This window comes from Leishmania braziliensis, chromosome 31, assembly GCF_000002845.2.
Source record: "Leishmania braziliensis MHOM/BR/75/M2904 complete genome, chromosome 31".
Lineage (NCBI taxonomy): Eukaryota > Euglenozoa > Kinetoplastea > Trypanosomatida > Trypanosomatidae > Leishmania > Leishmania braziliensis.
In genome coordinates, this window is record NC_009323.2 from 1392905 (window position 1) to 1407655 (window position 14751).

Genomic DNA, 14751 nt, shown 5'->3' on the forward strand with positions numbered 1-14751 from the left:
CACTCATCGCAGCGAAAGGGCGAGGGCATGGCATGCACAGGCACACCCATACCCCAAATCCCTAACCAGCGTGCTGCATCAATGGATGACCCGACGAGTCACAACGTCAAGGACGAGGGGGTGGGGTGGAGGGGAGGGGAGTGGAGGGGCAGTGGAGTCGGAGAAACAAAGGTGCGCACACACATGCAAATCTGTGGATTTGCCTTCGCCTCTTACCTCAAATGGCGAAAGACAAAGCGTGCTGTTAAGCTACGATTCATGGAGTCCAGTGCCCTCTTCATGTGCGCCGCGCTCGCCTCGTTCACCTCCATCAGCAGCCACCGTGGCCTCGACTTGAACCTCTGCACAAACGGGTGAGCCGCCCGCTTGTCGGTCTCCTCAAATGTGGGGAATGACGAGATGGTCAGCGTGCGCTCCTGCCAGTCGAATCGCAGCCCCACATCCCAGCTGTCATCAAGGGTCGTGCGTCGAAGCACCATCTCATCGTCCGTGAACGACTCCATCACCACCCTGCCGCTTGGCAGCATCAGCGCGGCGTGGCGCACAAGTGTTGCGGCAGACGCCTCTTCTGCAGGAGGCGCGAACGGCTCCGCAGCGGAATGCACTGCCTCCACCAGCGGCGCGTCCATCGTTTCTGCTGGGGTGTAATCTGTTGCCAAGGGAATTGCGGCCGACACAGTGTAAGTCTGATGCTTGTTTAGCCGTGCTGCAGCAAGCTTTGCGTGCTTCTTGATCTTCTGCTTCGCCGCCTGGCGCCGCGCAGGAGATGGGGAAGAGGAGGCAACTGGCGGGAGGTCCTCTGCGGGGGCCGCGACTGCTGCTTGCGCTGGTGACATTAGAAATTCTGCACACGGCTGCGTCTCTGGCGACTGCACTGCTTCCTTGTTCACAGGTGCTGTTGAGCATGCCTCAGTCACCTCGGGTGTCGCCGTCGTCGTCGTCGCCTCGACGTTCATCTCCTCGACCTCCGCTGCTGGGGCGGCCTCTCCCACCGTCTGCTGCTCGGTCGCTGCGGGAGCGTCTGTTTTCGCCACAGCCGTCATCGCCTCCACCTCGTGCGGTGGTGGTGCACCGATTTCTGCGCCGACTTCCTCCGCAGACGGAGTCGCTTCGGCAGCCGAGGACGACGCCTCCGCACTCACAACTTCATCGATCGCATCCGTGACGGTGGTGGCGAGGTGCGGCAACGACGACTTCCCATAAAGGCGCTTCTTTGCACTCCCGCGCTTGCCTGCTTGCTTTGCCTTGCGAATCGCCTTCAGCATGTCCCGCACATTTGTGAAGCGGATCACCTTCCGCTGGGCAGGGGCGGGCGGTTGTGCGTGCGCCGCGGCTGCCTCTGAGGCAGGCGCTGCGTCCCCAATACAAAAGGCGTCGACCGCCTCAAAGGGAGTCTCCTCCGCCGAGGTGGTCGCGGTGGGCTGCTGCTCCGCCATCGGCTGCGGCGCCTCGGTGGATGCCTCTTCCACTGCTGCTGTGGCAGAGGCAGCCTCGCTTCCGGTGTTCAGGGCGCGCTGCGGTGTTGCCGTTTCCTCTGCCACTGCAGTTAAATCGGCATCCACCATCGTGTCATCACCTGCCACTTGAAGCGAAGAGTGGATCGCCGCCACACCTGCATGCGACTGAGGAACGGCAGGTTGCACTTCCCCCGCAGCGGCGGTCGTCTCTGTGACCACCGCCGCCGCCTCCACCCTGGCGAGGTTGGCAGTCGGCACCTCCTCGAGGGCAGTGAAGAAGCGCTTCTTGGGCGACGGCGTCATGCGGATCCTCCTGCTCTTAGGTGCCCCACGCCCATGACCCACCAGGCGTTGCTCCTCTACTGAGGCTGTGGGGAGGGCTGTACTCTTCGTTGTCTCTGTGAGACATTCTGCCGGTTCCACCGCTGCGGTTCCCCAAGCGGTAGATGCCCCTGGTGGAGGCTGCGAAGCCTCGGCCGCGGGTGGGTCGGCGATAGCCTCAACCGCAGCCGTTGTCTTTCGCTCTGTGCACATCTCCGGTACAGCCTTCACCGACTCCGTCTGCGCTGTGCTCACCGCCGCCGGCTGCGGTGTCTCGGTGACTTCCACTGCTTCCACAACGGAGGTAGCAGCTGAGGCATCTGTCAGCGCGGTCGCGCCCTCTTGCTCTGTCGCTGGCGTAGGAAACACCCGTCGTGGCGCCACTGGAGGGCGGAAGCGCTTTGGGATGCGGTTGTACGCCGCCAGCTCGCGCCGCCGAATCGCTGCGGCAGTAAGGCGCTTCACCTTTGAGCTCTGCGGCTTTGAGTGACCTCGCTTGCGCACAGCAGCGGGAGGAGCGACCGCCTCCACGGGCGGAACTGCCTCTGTTGTCGCGACCGTCTCGCCAGCGGACTCTGCAGGAGCGGCGACTTCGGCTCCCTGAACAGACTCCGTCACTGCAGCTAACGTCGCCTCAGCAATTGGCGTCGCAAGCGTAGACGCAGTGGACTCAGAAGGAAGCTTCTCTGTAGCTGTCAGTGCCTCTTCCACTGCGGTCCGCGGCGGGAGCCTTCCCCGTCTTCTGCTGCGACGCCTCACCATTCCCTGCGTGGCTGTCGGTTTTGCCAACACTGCCTCTGCCACGGCTACCGCCGCAGCTGGAGGGACTGCCGCGGCCTCCACCGTCGGTGCCGTCGGTGCCGTCGGCTCCACTACCGCTATCGTAGCTGCGGTGCCAGTGTCGTTCAGAGTCACTGCAGCACTCGGATCTGCAGGCACAGTTAAGGTCTCCTGAATCGGCAGAGTTGCGTCGCTCGCTGGGGGGTCGTCCAGCTCTGCAAAGAAGCGCTTCCTTTTCTTCGAGATGCGGCTCATGGTGGCACGGCCCATTGATGCGACGGTGGCGGCAGAGGTCATCTCTGGTGCCGTGAGTGGAGGGGATGAGGGCGCAGAACGTTGCGGAAGCTCCACCAAAGGCGCCCCCACGACGGGTGGAGTTGGAACCGCGGACGTCTCGGGAATGGTGAGCGTAGCTGCATTGAAGACAGGTGCTTTTTTGGTCACGGCTGCTGCTGCTGCCAGCGTTGCTTCAAGTGTAGTTTCGGCAGGAAGAAGGGCGCCACTGCTGTTCGTGGGGTTTCCCGTTGCCCCTCTCGCAGGCTTCTTTGAAATGCGGTGAGTTGCCATGCGACGCGCAGCAGCCGGAGCAGGCAGATCATCAGCGACGGCGGAGGTCTTCTCGGTCACTTCTTCCACCACAGCTGCTGGCGTCACAGGTGGAGCGAGAGGCGGAGCCTCGCGCGCCGGAAGTGCCGCCGTCCCCGCTTCGACGGCGCCACGTGGGGCCACTGCAGCGTCAGAGGTCAGAAGATGTCTTTTCGAGGAAGCGAGTGGCGTTGCTTCGGCTGCTGGTGCGGTCACACTGTCATCCAGTTCTGCGAAGAACTTCCGTTTCTTCGGAATGCGGCTGATAGTGGCGCGGTGGGGAATGGTGATCGGCGCTGGTGCTGGAAGGGGCGCCACCTCCGTAGCAGCTGTTGGTTCCGTTAGCTCTGACGCGGTGAAGTTCGCTTGCGTGATGTTTGGCTGTGCTGCAACCGAGATCGGCTTAACTGCAGCCTCAGTTGCCGGCGCCCCCGCTGCTGCGGTAGACGCCATCTCTGAAGTCCGTGCAGGAGCGGACGGCTGAAACAACTTGGAGAAACTGATCGCCTGCTGCGGTGCGGAAATGTTTCTGTGGTGCTTGGCTTTGCGCGCAAGAGCCGCCGTCGCGTGTCGCTTAGCACGCAGTCGTCTGCGGTGTGCACTGATGGCTGCTCGTGCTGACTGTACCGATGGCACTGCTGACACTGAAGCAGCTGTTGTCAGCGCTTTACCAGCGGGCACTGCAGAGGCACTTGTGGCTACGGGAGCCGCCTTCACGTCAGCCAGAACCTGCGCCTCTGTAGTGTGCTCTACTGTACGGAGAGTCGAAGCAGGTGTGGAATCAGGTGCTGCCGCTGCCGGGGTTTCAGCGGCAGCAGTCGCTCCGGGCTCCGCCGAAGTGGCCTCTGGTTTCACACACGCGGCGAGAGGGGGCTCCACACACGTTGGCGGTTTCGCCGCAGGGGCGGTCGCACCGGGCGGCGGCACTGCCGGCGAGGCCACTGCCACTCGATTAGCCGGGGAGGGCTGCGCTACATGGCGCCGATCTACACCAAGGAGGTGAAGACGCTTGGCGCGAGATCGGCGCGGTGCCATTATGTCGATAGAAAGACAGTGAACAGGTAACCCCCACACCCACACACACACAGTCAGATTTGCAAACGAGTATGTGCCGATAAATTTGACAACACTGTCGGGAGTCGTGGCGTGTGATGTGCGTGCGTGCCGTCGGCGGAGACTCAAATCGATGCGTCTGTAGGAGGAGGGGAGGGGAGGGGAGGGGAGGTGTTTCTATGAGGGGAGGGGAGGTGGTTGGCCTCGATGTCTATGGGGTAGGAGGGGAAGTGATGTGTGTTAGGCGGGTTGATCGCAGACGTACACGCGGACACGCCGTACAGCCTGTGAAAAGGGGTCTATGCAGATTCTGAGGAGAGGAAGACACACACAGCACAGGGCACACGCAACAGAGTTGACAGCTGCTTGCTCGGATGGATGAGAGCGGTGGCTGGGCAGGGAAAGTTCCAACAAAAGAGTTGAGGTTGTGTATCGTAGGCGTCTTCTCTGCACTGTTTCCTCCTCGCTGATGCTCCTTTACAGGGGACTTTGCAGGCACGTGCGAGTGATGTCGCCGAGTCGCGGAGGGAAGGGAAGAGAGAGGAGAGGAGAGGAGAGGAGAGGAGAGGAGAGGAGAGGAGAGAACCGCAGTGGGGATAGTTTGTAGTGCGTGGCAGAGGCATTCCGTCAGAGCGTGTGTGTTGTCTCGCTCACCGGTAACATTCGCGGTGGTGGCTGGCGCGACACCTCAACCAGGCAAACAAGCAGAAACCCCCCAAAAACAGCATCGCCTGAAAAGTCACCGAGACACGTACACACGCGCAACTGTGCTTCGACAGAAGGTGTTTTGGCCCGGTCAGCGTAGCAGACCCACATCGCCTTCGTGCCGCTGAAGTTAAACATGATAACTGATCAATCCTGGGTGCGACCTATTGGTTCAATAATGATGCGCTGCTCTGGCGCTTGCCGTTGTTCTGCAGATCGGGGGCTCCATTCTACGCACCACGACACACGCACAGGCACACGCCTTCACGTTCGAGGACGGGACGAGCCGCCGTGTTAGGAGGGAAGGGGGACGGAAGTGGAGAGGGATGTCAATGATAGCGGTGGGGAGCGGCGACCAAACAGAGGAGTCATCGGATTGCACGTACTACTGTGCAGAAGCACACGCAGAGATGCGTAGTGCCAGACGCACAGAAGAGAAGACCTCAGAGAACGAACTCACGCAAAAAACAATAGCGAGCTAGAAAAGAGAAGGGCGGCACGGGGCCGAACAGCCCTACACGCGTGCATCGGTACATCGAGACGAGACGTGCTGGTGCGCCATTGACTTTTGCTTTCAAGCGTGCAGGCATGCCCATTCGCACATCAGATGCGACCCACAATCGTCTTCATAGTGTGTGTGTGTGTGTGTGACTCTTTGCTCTTCTGAAGTAAAGAGGAGGAGAGAGGAGCCGAGGGAGGGTGATGAGGGAGGGAGAGAGACTGAGCCACAGGCACACTTGCGAGCTTTTCAGCTACACTGGAGAAGAATGGAATAGGCAGGAGGAGAGGGGAGAGAGAGACCCCCACACCCACACCCGCAAGCACAGATGTGATGGAGAAGAGCAGCAAAGACTTTCAACCCCTGTGCCCGCCCCCTGCCCGCCCGCTTTTCTTGGGGGCTTTTTTCCCCTTGCATCTTTGCGCGCTATTGCTTGCACTTATAGAAGACTCACACGCAGAACTTAAGCACACCTACACAACTAATCAAAGCCGCACCTACGCCGAAGAAACAAAAGAAATGCGAGACGCCCAGACAGACGCTTCACACACACACTTTAGTAAACGTGGGGATGCCCCCCTCCTGTGTGCTACTGCTGTGTGTAGGACTGCCCACCACTTTGCGCGTCGACTTTGAGCAGCAAACTGCGTACCCCCAAAATGGGCCGCATTGCGACGTGTTTGGCCCCCTCGAGTGAGTCACGCCCATCCACATGCAGAGAGACGCTGCGCAGCACCCCCCCGTGACCATACACTTATGCAGACGAGCAGGGCACACCACCATGCGCACGCTGGTTAAAACAGAGTCACCATCCCAAGCGATTACACCAACAGTCACCCCCCCCCCCCCCCACATACACACACACCGAATAAACAAGGGAAGAGCGCCAAAGAGAGAGGGCCACACAGAGCCAAATGATTCCTTTTTGTTCTTTGTTTCTGAGGGTGGGCGGGAGGGGGTCGGAGACCTCCGTGCCGCCACAGAACATCTACAGCAACTACGGGGGAAAGGCAAATCCTGTCGCTAGCTGAAGATGACCACAGAAGAACACGCGCGTATCTAAATCATCCTCGCACCCTGAGAGCGATGTACGGCAAAAGACGTGAGCAAAAAACAAAGAGAGGCAACGGAGGCAGGCAGCGTGGGGGGTAGCAGGTGCACGGACAGCACGAAATAGGAGAAGAGAGCGAGGAGAGGAGTGGAGAAGGGGACGCCACGAACAGCTTCTATCGTTCCCGAGTTCCCTTCTTCTTCTCTCTCTCTGAACACATCACAACGCGGAAGGAGGAAGAGCGGAGGGGAAAGGGAATAAGAGGAAAGCGAGAGGAAGAAAAATGAAACAGTGATACATGCAAGTACACGTACACATACACGTACACGTACACCGTCTCAGCGGAACGCATTGGGCCTATAGGCATCAGCTTGTGCATAGGCTTGCGCGTGGACACGTTTCGAGAACATGTCAGCCCGCGGGGTTGCACAGAACCTGCAAAGAAACAGCCATAGTGGGGCACGCGTCTAATCCCACGTGAGTTCGCAAACATCAGCCCCCCAAGAACAAAGGAAAGCTAACAACAAATAAGAGAGGTGATTATGATTCACTGGTGTGGGTGTGCGGTGTGCGGTGTGGGGGTGTGTACCGGTCTCACCACACCGCCTTCACTCCTCATGCGACTCCCTCCACTTTTCGCGAAGTGAGGAACGCTGTGTGAGGTCGATCCCTCATCTCCCACCCCCCACACACTCACGCACAGCAGAGGAAACGACAGCGAGAGAGAGAGAGAGACCAATGGTCAGCTGACAGCCATTCGAGTGGATGTCCCCACAGGCAAAGGAGAAGACAGTAGAACAAAAAAGGGGGGGCGGGGGGCATGATTTCACCGTGTCACCGGTGAGATCTCATCACTCTTGCCGAGTTGGATTCTGCACCCCACGCTATTGCCCTCTACTGCACTCCGCTACTTTATGGCCCACTTGTCACCGTGAAGCTGGGGGCAGCCATGATGAGGTCCTCGTCAGGCTCTGGAACGGTGTAGCGGGCGGTGTGGCGGAACCGGCTCGGGTCCGCAAGGGGGCTCTTCATCTCCCCGGTCACATTCCAGATGGACGACGTCGAGCCACGGGTGAGGTCGCCACTGCTGATGCTCCTGTCCGGTGGCATGCCAGTGTGCTTCGCGTACCCCATCATGTTGTTGACGGGACTGCCTACGCTGTAGAGCTGGCTGCGATGACCGAGGCTGTAGAGGTTGTCGTAGCTGCTGTAGTACTGCGCTTCGGTGTGATCGATGTGCGAGGTCAGGGGGAGAGGGCCACGGGATGGGTTACGCGGGTAGCGCATCGAGACGATGTCACCGCTCGACTGTGAGGACCGGATGGCTGGTCCACTCGCAGACACAGTATACCCGCCGCCGGTGTTGAGGGCGGGCGACGAGTAGGCACTCGTGCTCCCACTGGTGACGTGGGTGTACTGCCCCGGCATGTTGTTGCTTCCGGTGCCGGTGCCAGAGGGGTTCGTGCGGCGCATGATCTCTGCCTGGGTCTTCTGCCAGCGGCCCCACGGGGTGCACTCAGGGCTCTTGTCCGCGTAGCTCACTTGAATGTAGCGTACTTTGTTTTCCTCCTCGTCTGGTGAAGAGAAGGTGAAGACGTTGTGCAGTGCTGCGATGGCTGCGTCCGCTTCCGTGGTCGTCTCGTACCAAACAAACGCTGTTGGGATGCGGCGCTCCTCGTTGGGGGTCACCGTAGTCGAGTGGCGCACAATGTTGAGGTGCAGAATCTTGCCATAGCAGCTGAACACAGGGTACAGGTCCTGCTCCGTAACGTAGGGCTCCAGCTGACCTACGAAGATGCGCGCTTTTGACTGAGACACGGCGTACCTCGACGGGCGAACGTTATGCGACATGGCTGGGGTGTCTGTGGTGGGTGGGCGAGGAGAGAAGGCTGTGACGTCCGAGGCGGTCAACTCGGTTCACTATGCAGCACCCAGGCACGTCCAGGTACGCAGGAGAAACGAACAAGGACTTAGAGAGGAAAGTTAGAAAGAGAGAGAGAGTAGTGTAGCCGCTCTGGTTCGTGAATTCAAACCACCACTGCTTCAGCGCACGCCCGAACGTAAAGGTAGTTTAGCCGAGACAGAAAAGTAAACAGAAGTGTGCCCAATTCTACAAACCCGCGAATTGTGCTGGCAGTGCGACGAGTTGTATGGGTGGTGGGAGAGGGAGGAGGAGGAGGGGTGGTGGTGGTGGTAGACCGAGACACAAAGGGGAGAAGGGGGGAGGGAGGGAAGGAGAGTACTCCGTGAGGGTGTGTTGCGCCAGCACAAGAAACGAAGAAGGAAAAAATGAGACAACGGATTATACACTTCACGTACTTTTAAGATGAAGGCGTCGAGAGAAGATCCGCCCGACTGGAACGACGCACGTGCACCCTCCTTTTCACGACCCCCTTTGTTCGCTGCTGCACCGCGCCGGTACTCCGCATGCAGAAAGGCAAAAAAAAATGCGTATCTCTTGATGGCCTTCTTACAGGCTCATGCTCTCTCTCCCCACACACACACACTCACACACACACACACACACACGCTCACTCACTCACGCTGCGAGAGGGACAAGACTACGAGCGGCTGCCTCTGATAGCTACCCCAACAAGAAAAGCAGCTGAGAGAGCGAGAGAGAGAGAGCAAGATTGATGTGAAGCAGCGACGTTAGACACCACAGTGATAACAACACTCAGCAATGAAGAACAAAACAAAAAACGATATATCCAAATAACTCAGAGAAGGAGAGAGCTGAATCAAGCAGAGAACAATGACGACAGCAACGAAACAGGTGACGAAGCGGGACGAGAGAGAGAGAGAGAGTGACAGGAGCAAGATAAAGAGACTTGGGCAGCAGCAGCAGCAGCAGCGGAGTGGGGGAACGCGAGAGCGAGACACACACACACACACACAAAAGAAGATACAAAACAAATGCTCTTGCACAATAGACACACCTACGACAACTCACACCAAGAGAGGAGTAACAGCAGCAGCAGAAGCAGCAGTAGTAGTAAATGAAACTACAGCGAAGACGCTAGAGCAGACCGAGAGGGTGGAAGAGAATGAAAGAGAGAAGAGAAAACGAAGGTGTGGAGTGAAGGGTCGTGGAGAGGGGTGATGGCGGCGTCGACAAGGTGTATTCTCAAGGGAGTATGTGTGGTCAGTTGTTGTTTTCTCTTTCTCTCGTATATCTTTTCTTTGTGGCCCTGCTGTGGTCGCGTGTACGACCAGCAGCAGCTGCGATGGGGTCTAATCAGGGATCGCTTACCTAACGGTGAATGATGCGAGCCTGTCCTCTTTCGTTTCTTAGCGCTGGCCGATCGGCGAGTGTTATCCGTGCAACCCAGCCAGCAACTCCCGACGTGCACACGTGCACGAGGGACAAGGTGCTACAGGCCGTGCGCTGTAGTCTGAGAAGGAAGGGAAGGGGAGGAGGGGGGGGGGGAGGAGGGAATTAGGAGAGTCGAACGCACGTCCAAGAGAGAGAGAGGAAGGAAGCAAAGAAACGCACACACGCACACGGAGGGGCACGCACAAATCGAGGTGCAGTGAGCGGGCGTGTGTGGAAGCAGCGAAAGACAGTATTGGAAGGGGAAGAAAGACAACAACAAGCTAAAAAGGAGATACGAAAGTGAAGAGCGAAAGCGAACAACATTCTTCGGTGTTTTGTTGTATGTGTATGTGTGTGGGGGGGGGGGGAGGGAGGGGGCGATGTACACCCCAGACACGGCCAACGAGTGCACGTGAACGAGGGAAAGAGCGAAAGGGAGAAGTACGAGAGGAGAGGAAAGAGGTGGAAGAGAGGAGAGACCCATAAGCTGATGCACAGCGGAGGGTGCAGCGTGAGTGCAGGAAGGCTAGACTCCAATCATCTGCTTGCAAGTGCAGCGTCACGCATCGGCTGAACGGGGATAAGGGGGAAGGTGCCAGAGGCTGAGAAAGTCTCCCTAGATGGAGTTCTGAGAAGGGGGTGGAGCCCAGGGAGGGAATTGCGGAAGACACGATAGTGGATCTTAATACCTCTTGTGCGCTTAGTGCAAGAGAGGCACTGTAGCCGTGAGCGGCTTCTCGTCCCTCGTGAGTCTTTGGACGTTTTTTTTCCTTTGACGGCGGAGAGGGGGGGGGGGACAGGCGAAGTGCGTCTTTCGATTTGCTTCGGCAAAGGCAGTCGAGCTGCACGGTTGCACCACGCAGCTACATACGCGTTGTTTTCTCCCTGTCCCTCTCGTTTCACCCGTTCCCGCGTGCAAGTCATTCATCGCCGAAGAAGGCCATGGCCTCCTCATCCACGGCATCGACCCATTCCTCATCTTTCCTTGCTGCCTCCGCTACAGACATTTCGGAAACGATGGCCGTTGTCGTGTCTGCGGATAATGTCGGAGGCCGTGCAAAACGAACGGCGGCGTTTGGCGCCTCTGTCGCCTTTGATGTTTCCGCGTCAGTTCGCTCTATTTCTGTGGCGGTGATGCGCAGCGGTGCCGCATGCACGAAGGCACCGGTGGCACCAAAGAAGATAATGTGCTCTGCTGCCTTGGCACTGAGTGGTGGCGACGAGGCCACCTGCTGATGATGCCGCCCCGCAGTGCTGCGGGTGCTCTTGAGGACGTCACGGTTAGGGCTGGTCGAGCGGGCAGCTTCGAAAGAGATGTGGAGAGACACCGGCGCCGTATGCCAGTATACACCTCTGCTCATCATGAGTCCTCCGCGAGTAGAACTCCGACTCGAGCAACTCCAGCTTCGAATACCAACGGTGCGGTGGGAGAAAAACATCGAAAGGGAGTTGTGATGCGTAGGAATAATAATGGGCAAGCAGAAAAGGGAGATGAGAAGAGGATGGTGTGTGAGAGAGAGAGAGGGCTGTCACTGGGGAGTATACCCGTCATGGCTCAGTAGTGTGTGTGTGTGTATTCCGGGTAGGCTGCAGAGTGTGGACGAGTGTCGTTGAATGCCTCCTGAAGGGGTACTTAGGCGCTTGAGCGGAGCAGCGACGAGAGCGCCTCGTCCCTTTTCTTTGCAGCCAATGCAATCTGCGCTGCTCATCACGCACAGGTCTTATGGTAAGAGTGCTGGTGGCGGATCATGAGACGCACAACAGTCGCCGTACTGCTCAGCTGAGCTATATCTGCGCTCTTCGAGTGGGGTTCGAGAATAAGGAGTACGAACCATTCACTGGAAGAAGGGGCGCTTCCATGTTTCTGTCTCTGATCGATCGCAGGCGTTTTTTTTTTTTCAAGTATAGCGCTCCTCTTTTTTTTTTTTTACACAATAAAGGCGTGTAGATAACGGCAGAAGCTGCGGCTCCTTTTCACGCACTACATGCAAAAAAACGCATTCCTGTACACACCTAAAGCCAATCTACAACGTGTGGCACGCGCAAGAGCCAACTCATAACGTGGGGGAGAGAGAGAGAGAGAGAGGGAGGGAGAGGGAGGGAGAGAGAGGGAGGGAGAGTTGCGCAGATGAAGATTCACCACTTCCTCCCATTCCAAAAAAAAAAAATAATAATAAGGCGCTAACACACCCACACGTCCACCCACACACGTACACACCCACACACAAACACACACACACACCCGCACACGCACAGATGAATCCACCACGGCGGCACAACCCATACAGCGGCAGAGAGACCAAAATATGTCATTGCGTTCCTCTCCAGCGCTGGGTCGGCACAGTCATCTCAAGACATCACAGTTCGGCAACCCGCAAAGACACAAGAAGAGGTAACAGTAAGAGAGGGAGGAGGGGGGGGGGGGCGGGCCGCAATGCATACGTGTGAGTGGAAGGAGAGGAAGGTAAAGGAGCGAAGCAAAGAAAACGATGACAAGCGAAGAGTGCCGATACGGCGCAGCGGTGACGCGACTACACGCGCGCTCACCGAGACACCGGGGCTCCACAACACGAAAAGGGAAAAAAACAGAGGAGAGGGCGGGAGCAAAGCGCCCCGTGCATGGCCCAACGTCATGCGAGGCGAAGAGGAAAATAAGACGAGAAACAAATGAGGCTTCGAATAAGCAACGAGAGGGCGGCGCTGGGCCCCGCTGCACAGCTCATAACAACCGCACCTCAATATACTCTACCAGCTTCTCCCTCACTTTTTCTTGTCACAGGGCTTCTACGAGTAACTTCTTGGGTGGTGCGCACGTCAGCTGTCCGGCCTCACTGCTTCGAAAAGAGAAGGAGTGAAGAGTGCGAGGGGAAGAAACGAGGAGGGACAGAGGATGACGTCGGGGGGAGGAAAACGAGAGAGAATAAACACCAAGAGGAAATCGATACGGAAAAACGAGCACAAGCAGCGAAGGGCATACAAGCAGGTATTCACGCAACACACACCGCCGCATACAACCACGTGGCCCCCAAAGGACGTCAATTCTACGTGAGGGAGAGGGGGAGGGGAGAGAGTCGAGGGAGAGGCCGCCACCTCTGACTTCAATGAGTTGGGCGAGTGAACGCGTACAAGCAAAAGACCAGAAAGACAAATAGCGCATCACAGGAAGCGGGGCGATATCGAAGCGCCCCTGCACACGCACTCAACCAAATACGAAAGCGGTGGATTTTGCACCTTCGGATTGTTCAGTGTAGTGTGAGGGGTAGCGAGGACGACGACTGAGCCAAGAGCGAGCGCTCAGAAGAAAAGGGGGAGGGAGGTGGAGGGCGGTAAAGAAGCAAAAATGGAATACGCAGAGGGGAGAGCGAAAGGGCCAGCGGAGGAGTGAGGTGAGATGGGATGGGATGGGGGGGGGGACGTTTCGCTACTTTGAGTAGGAGAAGGAAACAAAAGACAACAAAGAATGTGAATGATTGGTGAAGTGCGATTCTGCGCTTGCGCCTCTCTTTGTCTCCCTCGCTATGTGGGTGTGTGTGCCTCAGCGGCGGGCTGTGTCGGCAACACCCGTATATATGTGCACCACAAAGAAGCAAACGAAGAAGAGGGAAAAAAATAGAGCGTACTGAAATGTGTCCGTGGCGCAGCACGCACGACAACAACCGAAAGTGGGACGGCGGACGCAGGAGGGGGGGGGGAGGGAGGGGCGAGCAAACGTTAAGGTCAAAGTGACAAATGTGTGCGTGTGATGGTGAGACGTTGCCAGGTATTCCGGTAGCTCTGGGAGGGCACTAGCGGAGGGAGAAGAGTGGCAGAGAGGGATGTGGTGACTCACATCACCGTGCAGCACCGGGGCTTTTCTGTCGTCCTGTTGTCATTCTCCACCATACTTATAGGTGAGTTAGACTTCTGGGTGAAAGACGTTGCCTCAGCCTTGAATTCCTCATTACTCTTCGCTTCCTCCGCGAGAACAGCGGAGTCGGCCTCCGCTTGCATCGTCGGCTTAGAGATGCTACAAGCGAGCCCCTCGGCGTTGTCAGTTTTATCGACCGTGTCGGCCTCCGTCGCCCAGACAGTCGCAGGTGAGGACTCTGACAACGACTTGTGATGAGATCTCTTCTCGCCAGCGGACTGCAGAGTCAAGTCGTCGGCGTACGGCTCCTGCTCCGCATGCAGCTGCACCGGGGTAGCGGCATTCTCTTCAGTAGTCGACTTAGCGGCAGCCACGGGCATATCGTTGCGAGTGGCACACGGCATCTCATTTCTCTCCTGCAGCTGACGGACACCGTTGCTGCGGGACTCGCGAGAGAGGCTTCGCCTGCGACGCACGTACTTCGGCATCCGTACGAACACACGCGAATTCACCTCCTTCAGCGTCTCCTTCTGAGAGCGGTTGCCCGCCTGCAACGCTTCTCGTGAGCGGCTGCGCTCCCTCACTTCCTTGGGCATCTTCACGAACACCTGGCTCGATGGCACACGCACGGCGGCCCCTTTAGTCTCTGTCCTCTGCATCTGTGCCTCTGCGGTCTGTTCGAGCATGATGGTAAGGCTGTAGTGGTAGAAAGGTGTGGTAGGGAAAATGAGTTAGGAAAGGAGAAGGGCGAGTGGGTGGGTGGGGTGGGTGGGGTGGGTGGGGGGACGACGAGGAGATCGATGACAGGTGCGGCGGATTCAAGTCTGTACACGATAAAGTGGCAGCGCCGACAACAGGTGATATTTAGGGGGTACTACTGATAGAAGGATACCGTAGAGAAGCCTGAAGGTCGAGGGATGGATGGCGTGGAGAGGCAGCGGGGGGAGGAAGACTGTTGCAGTGAGGAGAATCGCGTGGGGTGATGGTGAATTGTTGGGACGGGAATGCCACTGAGGAATACCCATGCAAATAAGTGAGAAGGGCTCAGCGTTAGTTAGCGACAAGGAAAACAACGAGAGAGAGAGAGGGAGGGAGAGGTGGTTGGAAAGCATGCAGAGATGGGGAGGAGCATACCAG

At 57.8% G+C, this 14751-nt stretch overlaps 3 protein-coding genes across 3 annotated transcripts; all 3 read right to left on the bottom strand.

Annotated features, from left to right (window-relative positions):
- Window positions 1–212: 212 nt before the first annotated feature.
- Window positions 213–4178, bottom strand: LBRM_31_3110 (kinetoplast-associated protein-like protein; the record flags this gene model as incomplete). Its single annotated transcript, XM_001567251.2, has 1 exon — window positions 213–4178. The coding sequence occupies one exon, from the start codon at window positions 4176–4178 to the stop codon at window positions 213–215; it is 3966 nt and encodes a 1321-aa protein (XP_001567301.1).
- A 3185-nt stretch (window positions 4179–7363) lies between these two features.
- LBRM_31_3120 (hypothetical protein, unknown function) lies at window positions 7364–8302 on the bottom strand (the record flags this gene model as incomplete). Its single annotated transcript, XM_001567252.1, has 1 exon — window positions 7364–8302. One exon carries the CDS (start codon window positions 8300–8302, stop codon window positions 7364–7366), a length of 939 nt encoding a protein of 312 aa, XP_001567302.1.
- Window positions 8303–13592: 5290 nt separating this feature from the next.
- LBRM_31_3130 (hypothetical protein, unknown function) lies at window positions 13593–14300 on the bottom strand (the record flags this gene model as incomplete). The annotated part of the gene is made up of 1 exon (XM_001567253.1): window positions 13593–14300. The coding sequence occupies one exon, from the start codon at window positions 14298–14300 to the stop codon at window positions 13593–13595; it is 708 nt and encodes a 235-aa protein (XP_001567303.1).
- Window positions 14301–14751: the final 451 nt, after the last annotated feature.